This window comes from Canis lupus, chromosome 27 (genome assembly GCF_003254725.2).
Source record: "Canis lupus dingo isolate Sandy chromosome 27, ASM325472v2, whole genome shotgun sequence".
Classification (NCBI taxonomy): Eukaryota; Metazoa; Chordata; class Mammalia; order Carnivora; family Canidae; genus Canis; species Canis lupus.
In genome coordinates, this window is record NC_064269.1 from 28,670,874 (window position 1) to 28,685,737 (window position 14,864).

General features: G+C 34.5%; 1 protein-coding gene across 4 annotated transcripts in view; it reads right to left on the reverse strand.

The window, feature by feature from the left end:
- Nucleotides 1–571: 571 nt before the first annotated feature.
- Nucleotides 572–14,864, reverse strand: part of PIK3C2G (phosphatidylinositol-4-phosphate 3-kinase catalytic subunit type 2 gamma) — a 366,531-nt gene continuing 352,238 nt past the window's right edge. For all 4 annotated transcript variants that reach the window (XM_049102678.1, XM_049102677.1, XM_049102676.1 and 1 more), the window contains one exon: nucleotides 572–7,650. In XM_049102678.1, coding sequence (XP_048958635.1) covers nucleotides 7,498–7,650 — 153 coding nt within the window. In that variant the 3' untranslated portion in view covers nucleotides 572–7,497. The remainder of the gene's footprint in view (nucleotides 7,651–14,864) is intronic.

A 14,864-nucleotide genomic window follows, 5' to 3' on the forward strand; every position in this document is an offset into this window, starting at 1 on the left:
CAGCAACTTTTGTGAATAGGTGGGAGGGGTTGGGAATCACATGTACAAGTTGAGAGGTTGTTTTTGCTCAGGAGCACAGATAGTTTTCCTATGGTAATATGTAAGAAGGTGGAACACATGATCTGCTAGGTGGGCAGATGCCATAGTGGAATCTGCAGAGGACTTTTGACTGATTCCAGTTTCTAGGTCAAGTAGGAGACATCAGCTGGAAGAGAGGATTAGAGTAAAAAGTGCTAGGGTTTCAGCAGAGAGAAGAGCTTATAATCATTGTCTAGCAGAAAGGGAGAGTGAAGGGACCCGGAACATACAGAGTGATTGCCCAGCAGCATTGATGACTTACTTCACTTGCATGATCATGTATTTTAAATAGGATCACATTGGGACACCTGGGTGGCTCAGCGGCTGAGCATCTACCTTTGGCTCAGGGTGTGATCCTGGAGTCCTGAGATTGAGTCCTGCATTGGGCTGCCTGCATGGAGCCTGCCTCTGCCTATGTCTTTGCCTCTCTCTGTCTTTCATGAATAAAAAAAAAAAAAATTGGGATCACATTAATTCATACCAGGCACTCAAATATTTTTAAGTTTTTATTTTAATTCCAGTTAGTTAATATACAGTATTATATTACTTTCAGGTGTACAATATAGTAATTCAACAATTCCATACATCATTTGGTGCTCATCACAGAGGCACTCCTTAATCTCCATCACCTATTTAAGCCACTCTCTCACCCTGCTCCTCTCTGGTAACCATCAATTTATCCTCTATATTAATAATTTGTTCTTTACAATTAATTGTCTGTTTCTTTATTTATCTCTGTCTCTTTTTTCCCTTTGCTTGTTTTTTTTCCTAAGTTCTACATATAAGTGAAGACATATTTGTCTTTCTCTCTGCCTGACTCATTTTGCTTAGCATTTTACTCTAGCTCCATCCATGTCATCATAAATAGCAAGAGTTATGAACTCAATAAAATATATATTATATTTATTATATACATGCTGTAAAATATATATTATAATATTGTAATTATATATAATATTGTAAAATATTTAAATATATGTGAATTCATATATATGTATGTATGTATACCACATCTTCTTTATCCATTCATCAATCTATGGACACTTGGGCTATTTCCACGTCTTGGCTATTAATATAAATAATGCTGCAATAAACATAGAGGTGTATGTATCCCTTTGGATTAGTGTTTTAAATCTTGGGTAAATACCCAATAGGGCAATTGCTGGATCACATGGTAGTTCTATTTTTAACTTTTTGAGGAAATGCCCTACTGGTTTCTACAGTGGCTTATGAGTTCACATTCCCACAAATAGTGGGATTGCAATTCCTCACTAACACCTGCTTGTGTGTATGTGTGTGTGTGTGTTGTGTTGGTTTTAGCCATTCTCATAAGTGGGAGGTGATATCTCATTAGAGTTGTGATTTGTATTTCCCTGATGATGAATGAAGGTGAAAATCTTTTCATGTGTCTGTTGGCCATCTGTTTGTCTCCTTCAGAGAAATGTCTGTTCATATCTTTTGCCCAACTTATAATTGGATTATTTGTTTTGAGGGTATTGAGTTTTATAAGTTCTTTACGTATTTTGGATACCAACCCTTTATCAGATATTTCAATTGCAAATATCTTTTCCCATTCTGTAGGTTGCCTTTTAGTTTTGTTGATTATTTTCTTCATCATGCAAAAGTTTTTATTTTGATGTAGTCCTAATAGTTTAGTTTTGCTTTTGTTTCCCTTGTTTCAGGAGACATCAAGTAAGAAGTTGCTATGGCCAATGTCAAAGAGATTATTTATGGTTTGAGTTCTTTTCTAGGATTTTTATGGTTTCAGGTCTCACATTAGGTCTTTAATCCATTTTTGAATTTATCTTTGTGTATGGTATAAGAAAGTGGTCCAGTTTCATTCTTTGGTATGTAGCTGTCCAGTTTTCCCAGCATCATTTGTTGAAGAGAGTCTCCTTTTCTCATTGGATATGGTATTCTTTCCTGCTTTGTCGAAGATTTGTTGACCATATTGTTGTGGGTTGATTTCTGGGTTTTCTATTCTGTTCTATTGATTTGTGTGTCTACCTTTGTGCCATTACCATATTGTTTAGATTACTACAGCTTTGAAATATAACTTGAAGTCTGGAATTATTATACCTTCAGCTTTTCTTTTCTTTTTCAAGATTGCTTTGGCTATTCAGGGTCTTTTGTGGTTCCATACAAACGTTTGGATTGTTTATTCTAGCTCTGTGAGAAATGCTGGTAGTATTTTTATAGGGATTGCATTGAATATTTAGCTTGCCTTTGATTGCCTAGACACTATAGAATAGTATTTGCTCTTCCAATCCATAAACATGGAATGTTTCCCATTTCTTTGTGTTGTCTTCAATTTCTTTCATCCATGTTTTATAATTTTTAGAGTACGAGTCTTTCACTTCTTAGTTAGGTTTATTCCTAGATATCTTATTATCTTTGGTGCAATCGTAAAAGGGATTTTTAAAAATTTCTCCTTCTGCTGCTTCATTATTGCTGTATAAAAATGCAACAGATTTCTGTATGTTGATTTTGTATCCTATTTTACTGAATTCATTGATCAGTTTTAGCAGTTTTTGGGTGGTCTTTCAGGTTTCCTATAGAGAATCATGTCACCTATAAATAGTGAAAGTTTTACTTCTTCCTTACTGATTTGGATGCATTTTATTTCTTTTTGTTGTGAGTACTAGGACTTCCAGTACTATGTTGGTTGAGTAAAAGTGAAGGTGGACGTCCTAGTCTTGTTCCTGGTCTTAGGGGAAAAGCTCTCAGTTTTTTCTCCATTGAGGATGATGTAGTTATGTGTTTTTCATTTAGGTCCTTTATTATGTTGATGTATGTTCCCTATAAACTTACTTTGTTAAGGGTTTTATCATGAATGGATTGTGAAAAGCTTTATCTGTGTCTTTTGAAATGATCATATGATCCTTATACTTTCTCTTATTGATGTGATATATCATGTTAATTGATTTGCAAATACTGAACCACCCTTGCAACCCAGGACTAATCCCATTTGATCATGGTGAATGATTTTTTATATATATATTGTTGGATTTAGTTTGCTAGTATTTTGTTGAGAATATTTGCATCTATGTACATGAAGGATAATGTCCTCTAGCTCTCTTTTTTTAGTGCTGTCTTTATCTGGCTTTGGAATCAGCTCTCTTTTTTAGTGCTGTCTTTATCTGGTTTTGGAATCAGAGTAATGCTGGCCTCACAGAATGAATATGAAATTTTTCCTTCCATTTCTATTTTTTGGAATAGTTTCAGAAGAATAGGTATTAACTCTTCTTTAAACATTTGGTAGAATTCACCTGTGAAGCCATTTGGTCCTGGACTTTTGTCCTTGGGGAGTTTTTTGATTCCTGATTCAATTACTTTGCTGGTTATCAATCTGTTCAAAATTTCTATTTCTTCCTGTTTCAGTTTTGGTAGTTTATATGTTCCTAGGAATTTATCCATTTCTTCTAGGTTGTCCAGTTTGTTGGCATATAATTTTTCATAAAATTATCTTATAATTATTTGTATTTCTGTGGTGTTGGTTGCTATTTCTTCTTTCTCATTTGTGATTTATTTGAGCCTTTTTTCTTTCTTCATAAATTTGGTGAGAGACTTATAAATTTTCTTGATTTTTTTTTTCAAAGAACAGCTCCTGGTTTCATTGATCTGTTCTATTGTTTTTCCAGTTTCTATATCACTTCTGTTCTAGTTTTTATTATTTTCTTTTCCTGATTTTAGATTTTGTTTGTTAATCTTTTTGTATCTCCTGTAAGGATAGGTTGTTTGAGATTTTCTTGCCTTTTGAGGTATTGCTGTATTGCTATAAACTTCTCTCTTAGAACCACTCATGCTGCATTCCAAAGGTTTTGGACCATTGTGTTTTCATTTTCATTTGCTTCCATGTATTTTTTTATTTCTTCTTTTATTTCCTGGTTGACCTATTGATTGTTAATAGGGTTTTACTTAATCTCCAAGTGTTTGTGGTTTTTCAAGATTTTTTTCTTGTGGTTGACTTGTAGTTTCATAGTTTTGTGGTCAGAAAAGATGCATAGTATGACTTCAATATTCTTGAATTTGTTGAAGCTTGTTTTATGGGCTAATATGTGATCTCTTCTGGAGAAAGTTCCATGTGAACTTGCAAAGAATGTGTTGTCTGCTGTTTGAGAACGGAACGTTCTGTATATATCTGTTAAATCTATCTGTTCCCATGTGTCATTCAAAGCCATTGTTTCCTTGCTGATTTTCTGTTTAGATATCTATCCATTGATGGGAGATGTTAAAATCCACTCCTATTATTATATTATTATTGATTAGTTCCTTTGTTATTAATTGTTTTATATATTTGGGTGCTTCTATACTGGTTGCATAAGTATTTACAATGATTACATATTCTTGTTGGATTGTCTGCTCTATTCTATAAAGTACTTCTTTGTCTTTTGTTACAATCTTTTTTTTTTAAATTTTTTATTTATTTATGATAGTCACACACACACAGAGAGAGAGAGGCAGAGATACAGGCAGAGGGAGAAGCAGGCTCCATGCACCGGGAGCCCAATGTGGGATTCGATCCTGGGTCTCCAGGATCGCGCCCTGGGCCAAAGGCAGGCGCTAAACCGCTGCGCCACCCAGGGATCCCCCAATCTTTGTTTTAAAGTCTATTTTGTCTGATATAAGCATTGGTACTCTGCCTTTCTTTTGATCTCCATTTGCATGATAAATGTTTCACCATCCCCTTAATTTCAAATGCAAGTATCTTTAGGTCTAAAATGAATCTCTTGTAAGCCACATGTAGGGGGATCTTTCTTTTTTTTTAATCCATTCTGTCACCTATGTCTTTTTTTTTTCACCTATGTCTTTTGATTGGAGTATTTAGTTCATTTACATTCAAAGTAATTATTGATAGATATATATTTATTGTCATTTTATTATTTGTTTTCTGGTTGTTTCTGGAGATTTTCTCTGATCCTTTCCTGTCTTTCCTCTTTTGTGGTTTGCTGATTTTCTTTAGTGATATATTTGGATTTCTTTCTCTTTATCCTTTGCATACTTATTAGTTTTGATTTATGGTTACCATTATGTTTGTATATAATCTCTTTTGTGCAATATAGTCTATATTAAATTGATGGTGTTTAAGTTTGAACCCATTCTTTACTCTTTTCCTTCCTGTTTTAGGTATGTATTTTATATCCTTTTATTTTGTGAGTTGACTGATTTTTTTAAAGAAATATTCATTTTTACTGCTTTTGTGTTTCCTACCTTTATACTGCCCCTTTTGGCCTCTCCCTTTCACTCAGAGTCCCCTTTAATATTTCTTGCCAGGTCGTTTAGTGTTCATGAACCCTTTTGGTTTTGTTTGTTGAGGGAAATTCTTTATCTCTTCTTCTGTTCTGAATATTGGCCTTGCTGGTAGAATATTCTTGGCTGCAGATTTTTCCCATTCAGCACTTTGAATATATCATGCCCCTCTCTTTTGGCTTGCAGTTTCTGTGGAAAAATCTCCTACTAGCTTTAGGGATTTTCCCTTGTAAGTTACTGTTTTCTTTTGTCCTGCTGCTTTCAAAATCTTTTCTTGGTTACTATAATTTGCCTATTTATTTTTTTCTTTTTATTTATTTTATTATTTTTTTTATTTTGCCAATTTAATTACAACTATGTCTTGGTCTGCTTTTGTTGATTTTGATGGGCGTTCTCTGTGCCTCCATGATCTGGATATCTCTTTCTTTCTCCAGGTTTGGGAAATTTTAAGCTATTATTTTTTCAAATAAAATTTCTGCTTCCTTTTCTCTCTCTTCTTCTGAGATTACTATAATATGAATATTATTACATTTGATGGAGTCACTGTGATCCCTAAGCTTATTCTCATTTTGCATAATTCTGTTTTCTTTTTTTTTGTTCAACTTCATTGCTTTTCATTTCTGTCTTCCAGGTCACTAATTTGTTACTTTGCTTCTTCCCTCCTGCTGTTCATTCCATCAAGTGCATTTCTCATTTCGTTTTATTGAGCCCTTTATCTCCACTATGTTATTCCTTATCTCTGTGTTAAGAGTCTCACTCATTTCTTCCATTCTTTTCTCAGGTGCAGTGAATATCCTTTTAATCATTGCTTTAAATTCTCTATCAGCCATTACTTATATCTGTTTTTTGCTTAGGTCTAGCTATGGCTTGTATTATCCTTTCATTTTGGATAAATTTCTCGGTCTCCTCATTTTGCCCACATCTCTGTTTCTCTACTTTAAGAAAGTCAGCAATATCTTCTGCTTTTGAAAGTAGTGACTTCATGGTGAAGAGGTCCTGAAGTGCCTTGCAGTGCAGTGTCCCCTGTTCACCAGAACCTGGCACTTCAGTAGAGTATCCTGTGTGTGTTGCTTATGCCCTGCTGTTGTGTCTGAATCACTTTTCCTTTCAGTACAGTTGTCTGCTCTGCCTTTCTGCCTCTTGTAGGCTGGTACTCAAATATTTTCAATGAATAGATTTAGAGTCCTTTACATGTTATATGGTTATGTAGATGATCATATATAAGAGCTTAAGTTACTTTGTAATTTATTCACAGTGAAGCATTAAAAAAAGCAAAAGTTAAACTTTTTTTTTTTTTTTTTTTTTTAGTCACTTAAATGGCAGGCACTAAAAGAGAACTCCTATTTGATTCTCTTAAAGAATGTGGCATAATACTGAGTTGTACTTATTTTTCAGGTGGAAATCTGAAGTATTGTCTACTCAGGTCATGATGGATATGGAAGTAGCTTCAGAATTAAGGGAAATTCTTGATGTGCAAAGAGAAGAGGATTTGATCAGAGGGGAGAGTTTCAGAGTTTGACATTTTGGAGTTAAGGGGTAATGAAATTTAAAATGTGATCATGCCTGTAGTAGGGTGAAATCTACTGATGATTAATTGATTGACATTGAAAAGAAACTACAAAGAAGTTTCTTCCAAAAATTGGATTTAAGAATTTCAGGCATTTATCCTTTGTTTTTCTGATAAAAAACCTGGGCTTATTAATTTCCTCAATAAATAGGATTATAAGTCAGAATGTAGGTATATATATTTAATTCAAGCTTAAAAATTTGTTAGAGATATAGCTAGGTCTTGAATTAATTGATGAGTCTTATTTATTACTGTATTGGAAACTACAGTAATAGTGTTGCCTTTAACTGTAGGTACACAATTTAAAAATGTGAACACATATTTGATTTAAAAGATAAATTGAAATGTTCTGCTATTATTTTATATATTGAATTTTACACAATAAATTGACATTTTATTAAGAAGATAAGATTCTAAGAAAAGAATGAAACACAAGTAGAGAATATATAACTATAAAGACTAGTTTTTATATCTTTATGTTGTGTCCTTGGTACACTAAGCTATCTTTGACAACAAAAATGTCCTGCTCTTGTGATAGAGAGGCCCAGGAATGGAAAAAGATATAAGTAGCTATTGAATAATGCATTGGTTGATAGAAATGGTCAAATTATACAGTTTCCTAGTGGGTACCATTTTTCTTCATTGAGAGGGACACTATAAAGTTGGATGTTAATTGCTCCCACAAATACAGTTTTGCTCTTCACGATAAGCATTAAGACATGTCCTCGGAGCTCTGTGACTTCATTATACACCACCTAAAAAAGGATAGAATAATGAAAATATAAATCAGATATACTTAAATGCACATTTAAAGATACTATTTTTAATAAAAATATTTAGCTGTTAATATCATTTAGCTTGGAATAGATTGGTTAATGTAGAATCTTTCATTTCTAACTCTAATTCTGGAAAGCTAAAGTTTCTGCTAACATAATGGAGTTTGATCACAGAATATTTCTCTAAGAAGCTTAGAATTTATTCTGATTCCATTAATAATCGTCCATTCCACATTTAATATGACTGTGAATTATTCTCTAGGAAGAAATTTAAATACCCATCGCCTTTAACTGTCCTTGAATTTACTGTGCAACATGGGCTGAACACTATCTCTTTTTGTTGAAGACTAATGAGGAGAGTAGATTTCCTTGTGTTAATTTAGTGCAGTATAACAATATTTCCATCTACATCTGAAGAATTCATTCTGTGCTTACTTTATTTAAAATGGTTTAATTTTTAATTATAAAAACACATGCTTATTAAATATGAAAAAAAAGAAAGGAAAATCTGTATTTCCACCCCTGGGAGATAATTATAGTTAACATTTCAGTGTTTTTTTTTGTTTTACATATATAATTACTTTTTAAGAATCTGAGCTGTAATTTTGCTATATGTAGAGTTTTGTGTCTTGCTCTTTTTCACTTGCTAGGCATGTAAGTAACTAGTTTCTAAAAAGGGATCTGTTCAACTGTGTTTTATAATATCCAGGAAGTAAGCAATGGGCATTACCACCGGGTGCCTACAGTAGTAAAGAAACTTCAAAAGTGTAGTACTATCAAGAAATTAGTTACCCATTATGAAGGGAGGGGAGAGCTGTGTATAAATCCAACATGGTTGCCAGGGAAACTACTTAGAACACATTTAGAAAGGAGTTTCATATGCGGCTACAAACTTGCTTTTTATAGACAAGCTACAAGACAGAAAGAAGAGTTCTCTATATATGTAAAAAAGAAGCAGAGGAAAAACTTGAGAGGGAAGCCCTTTGAGTCAGTTGGAAGGCTCCTCAGTGTATATGGATATGGTTTCTGGTCCATTGCATTGCATCTGTCTGGTATTTATGAACACACAAAGTTATCGGTGAAATTCCATTCAAAATCAGTCTGATAGCTCCTCTGAACAATGATTTACTTATCAAGTAAATAACAATTCAATCAAGAGACATGAGATGCTATACGCCATGTGAATGCAATCTACCCTGCTTCATGTGACAGCTCCTGGCTACCTCCTCTTCTAGCATCCTACTCTCATTCCAGACAGAAGATGATCTTTTCAGTTTCTTAGGAATACTGATTCAAATTATTCCATTTTATTTATTGAGTTCCTCTGGGATAGTAGAAGATTTCAAGGGCTGCCTTAAAAATCTCAAAGCCCTACCACTTTAATTCCTCTTCTTTAACAGCAACAGGATTCTCAGTATGGACTCTGAGCCACATCTCTTCCTGGACTCTTTTTTTTTTTTTTTTTAAGATTTTATTTATTCACTCATGAGACACACACACACACACACACACACACACACACACACAGAGGCAGAGACACAGGCAGAGAGAGAAGCAGGCTCCATGCAGGGAGCCCGATATGGGACTCGATCCTGGGACTCCAGGATCACTCCCCGGGCAGAAGGCAGGCGCTAAACCGCTGAGCCACCCAGGGATCCCCTCCTCCTGGACTCTTATCTTTCCAAGACTTCAGAGTAAGTTCCTTTTCCTTTTCTGTACAGTGGCTATTTTGAACTATCTAAAATACCCTCCATTTTCCTTCACACAACACTTTAAGCAGACAAACTCATTTATTTTACAGAGTAAATAGATGAAGGGGTCCTCAAAGTGTTACTGTATGTGAAGGAGAAAAATGGAATAACTCTAAGCATTAGGATTTTGTGAAAGTCTGGCTTAAGAACTCTGTGAATCATATAAGTAAGATCTAAAGATATAAATTTCTCTGACACATAATAATTTATATTTATATGATTCTATTGTTAACTATATGTTTTCTCATTTGCATAATGGCGATAATAATATTTGCCTTTTAGCACTGTGGGGAAGAATAGGAGAGATAATGAATGCAAGTTTTACTGCAAAGCCTGGTACATATTGAACACTAATAAATTATAGCTGAAAAAGATCCATCAAATACACAAAGAACAGCTGTTTCTTGGTATTTTGGATTAGTTGTCTGGAGAAAACAGTTCCAGACAGAATTGAATCTCTTTGGTTTTTAGCAAGCTGAAATTCTCAAGAAATGACTTTAAGAATTAATTGCCTTTTGGTTAAAATACAAACTTTTAACACCAGAAGTTATATTACCTTATAGATTTCTTTCCCTGTGCTTTGTTATGCAAAAATTATTTTATGAAAAGTAACTGAAGTGTTATAGACAGGTAATCATCGCACATCATAGATGATACATATTTTAATTGCTTTACTGCATCCATAACATTGTTAAAAAAAATTAGCACTCTTACTTGTGATGAGCACTGAGTGATGTATAGAAGTGTTGACTCACTATATTGTACACCTGAAACTAATCCCACATTGTATGTTAACTAGAATTTAAACAAAAATTTTCTAAAAATAAGTAAAAAAGAAAAAAAGCACTCTTTTCTTATTGTTCAATGAATAATTAGTGGGTAATGCTAAAGAAGTACACAAATGATTATATTCTTTGAGACTTTTTCACCAAAGGCTTTAATATGTATTCTGTTGTCACATAAATAGAACCAAAATGCACAGCTCTTTCAATTTCACTTTATAATACTTTTTACCCATAGACATGCACCAAGTCTTCATTGCCTTCTGATAAATACTGAACTCGTAGGTTTGAAATTATTACATCAAACAGAAAAAACTTCAGGGTACTTAACATCTGTTAACTTGGATATAAGCACTCATTGCATGTTATTTGACATGAGGGTATAGTAAATAATTCTAGAGTATATTTAGTGTATTTAGAGTGACTTCAGTGGAAGGCTAATAATATGGAAATTGGAATGTGCCTACTGCTGGTGGGAAGGGGAGTGAGGAGGCAGGATAATGGGAAGGAGAGTTCAAAACAAGTGAGAACGGGAGAACTCTGTGGGTGAAGAGGAGGGGCAGCAGCATAACAGTGGGGTCAATATGAGTTTTGAATCTGGCAGTTCTGGATTTGAAAACTAGTTGCTGAGGGGGGCACTTGGCGGGATGAGCACTGGGTGTTATGCTATATGTTGGCAAACTGAACTCCAATTAAAAAAAAAAAGAAAAGGGGATCCCTGGGTGGCTCAGCGGTTTGGGGTCTGCCTTCAGCCCAGGGCGTGATCCTTGGGCCCCGTGATCAAGTTCCGCGTCCAGCTCCTGGCATGGAGCCTGCTTCTCCCTCTGCCTGTGTCTCTGCCTCTCTCTCTCTCTCTCTGTCTATCATGAATAAATAAGTAAATCTTTTAAAGAAAAAAAAAAAGAAAAAAGAAAGAAAACTAGTTGCTTAACCCTGGTTGAAATGTTTGACATCACGGCTCAATGTCTTTTTTTTTTTTTTTACAAATAGAATTTTCATCATGTTATGAATATCAAAATGAGAGGATGATAAGATAACAATGGCTATGACTTACTGTGTATACCATATACATACTGCTATCCTAAATAATCAGGCACATTCTGCAAGATATTTTAAGGAATGTAAAACACATAGAATATTCCTATTCTAATGTCCTTTTTACTTTTTTCCTTTATATTTTATAATAGAACAGTAAGAAAGGAACACAATGTATAAAATACATTGACTATAACAATATAATCTGTATTTCTAAAGAGTAACTGAAAAAAAAAGACAGTTTTTAACCAGATGCCAAAGGCAACAGAGTGGAAAAAGCAATGGCATTGGGGCTAGAATCCCAGCTCCGCTTCTTAAAAGCAGTAGGAGAGTTTTGTGAGCATTCCAAGGGTCAGCTCCACCCTACCTTCAGCCCAATGTCCACAACATGGATTTGTATATGATAGAGGTTTTCAGGGAGACTGCTAACAAAGTCTGTTGGGAATCACTCTGGGAAGTGTCAAGTAGACAAGCTAAATCTTGTATCAAAAAAGTTTAGTATCTGAAGGGTGGATATGAGAGGGACCCTTGGCAGTATCCCTGACTCAGCCTTTCTCAATCTGGGTATTAGGGGGAGAGAGTGAGTGAGAGAGAGAGAGAGAGAGAGAGAGAAAGAGAGAGAGAGAGAGAGCTCTGAATAAAAATGGAAAGAATTATTTTATGAAAAGCTTTGTAGGACATTGGTGATGCACTGTAATATGCCCTTTGTATTCCTTTAAGAGATTTATATAAAAAGGAGAGTGAGGTCATTCTCTCCTACTTCCCAGAACATTGCACAGCTTTGGCAGTTTGAGAAATCCCAGTCATACTGAGAGGTTGATGTAGCAGTGCTCAGGAAGCAAAGCAGGGGAGAAGTTAAAAAGGTGGATGCTGGGCAGCCCGGGTGGCTCAACAGTTTAGCGCCGCCTTCAGCCCAGGGTGTGATCCTGGAGACCTGGGATAGAGTCCGACGTGGGGCTCCCTGCATGGAGCCTGCTTCTCCCTCTGCCTACATCTCTGCCTCTCTCTCTCTCTCTCTCTCTCTCTGTGTCTCTCATGAATAGATAAATGGAGTCTTAAAAAAAAAGGTGGATGCCATGTGATAACTTAGTGGGTTTCCTAAAAAACACATATACATGGTTGCTAAGGGTGCACTGAAATAATTAAAGGGTTTGGCACAGAGAGAGGCCTGTATCACAGAGGGTGAGAGAAAGTAAAACCAGTCTACTTCTTTATTTGCATTTCTTATAAAGATTCTTCTATTGATACAGAACATAGTGGGAGAAAAATTAAAATATCATCTTTTTTAATCTCATGGCTTTCTAAATTCAACCAGCTTCCCCAACAAACTTGTTTATATGATGATTATTACTATTAAAAATAGTCACTTATCTACATATTAATTCACATTTCAGCTTATTTAGGTTATGTATAAATTGGGGTGTAGTAGACATGGATGATGGACTCTTGTTTTTAAAACAGTTTTAAAAGTATAAACAGTGTGTGTCCAAGCTATTAGTATTGGCTGATGAAGAAACTATTACAGTGATTTCTGATCAATGGGCCATGAATGTGGGAGGAGTCAGAATTATTACAAGCCATCAGAAAATGTATGGAAACAACAAGCATTATAATCTCCATGCATGTATATTTACTATTTTTTAAAATAATACAGATAGCTTGAAATAAAACACAAGTTCATTTAAACTCCTGAATTGTTAAGTTGCTTTTTGTCATTACATCCCTCCTGAGATTAGAAATGTTGAAGCATAGCATTAGGTCTGGAAAAATTTCTTGATGTTGATGTAGGGGATCTTGTACTCAGAAGATATAAAAACTAATGATATACTGTTGGGAGGATATATCTCTAGCTATTGACACCATGACAAATAAAATATCAAAAGATCTTTCCTTACTAACTTACAAATATATATATAGTTTTACATTTTTTACATGCATATAAAGTGTCACAAAACTACAGCAAATATTTTTTTCCACAAATTTATTTGGAAACAACTAAGCATTAAAGATACTAAGAAGATAAGGTATTTTCCTCATCCTCAAGAAATTTACAATATACTGGAAGAAAAAGCCTGTAAGACTAAGTAAAAGATGTTAAATGTGGTATAAGAGTCTAGGAGGAGAGAGTGGTTCAGAGTCCACATTTGAGGTGAGCTTCAAAGTTGGCAGAGAAGAGTGGAAAGGGCAAAGGGAATGAGCTCCATCACAGAGGTCAGAAGGACTATTCAGGGAATGACAAGGTGTCTTATGTGACTTGAAAACATGATTAGATATGAGGAAATAAAAGGTCGTGAGCACACAAATATTCCTGACTTATTTTTGACGAAGGTACAGAAGACATTTGTTGCATTGTTTTTCCAATAAATGGTGCTGAAGTAATTGGCATTCACAGGTAAGAAAAAATGAACTCCAACTTAAACCTCATACATTATTCAAAAATTAACTCAAAATGGATAATGGGCTTAAATATAAAATGCAAGACTATAAAACATTTAGAAAAATACAGGAGAAAATCTTTAGGACTTAGTGCTAGGTGAAGAGTTCTTAGACTTGTAGTCTATAAAAGGAAAAATTGATAAATTGTACAAAATGAAAATTAAAAACTTTTAATTTGAAAGACCCTGAGAAGAGAATGAAAAGACAAGCTATAGGCAGGTAGAAAGTATTTGTAAACCAATTATCTGACAAAGGCTACCATCTATAACATACAAAGAACTTTCAAAACTCAGCAGCAAAAATGCAAACTATCCAATTAGTAAATGAGCAAAGACATGAAGAGACATTTTACCAAAGAGGATGATATATAAGTACATGACAAAAAGTTCGGCATCACTAGTTATTAAATAAATGCAAATTAAAACCACAATGAGGTATCATTCTATACCTATCAAAAGAACTAAAATTAAAAATAGTGATAATAACAAATGCTGGCAAAGATTCAGAGAAAACTAGATACATTGCTGGTGGGAGCGTAAAATGGTATAAAAAGGAGTATGGCATTTTTTTTCAAAACTAAATATGCCACTACCATATATTCCAGTAATTACATCTTAAGCATTTATCTTACAGAAATTACAACTATGTTTACACAAAAACCAATTATACATTACTGTTCACGACAGTTTTGTTTGCAATAGCCCAAGCCAGAAATAACCCAGATGTCCTCTAATGGGTGAACAGCATTATACTTCCATAGCACTACGACTATTCAGAAGTGAAAAGAAACAAACCTACTGATGCATGCAGCTACTTGGATAGATGGCTATGGAATTATGGTGAGTGAAAAAAGCCAATCTTGAAATGTTACAAACTGTATGATTCCCATTTATATAACATTTGCAATGACAAAATTATAAAGATGGGGAACAGATTATTAGTAGCCAGTGATGGGGAGAAGGGGAAGGTAGGCATTAGAGGGAGGGAAATGTCAGTGGTTATAGGGTAGCACCAGGAGTCCTTGTGATGGAATTCTATACCTTGACTGTGGTGATGGTCATACAAACCTACTCATGTGATAAAAATTCATAGAACGAACTGGAATTATAATTAAAATGCATAGGACAGAATACATATGAACACATGTAAAACTAGTGAAATCTCATTAAGGTCAGTGAATTGTACCAGT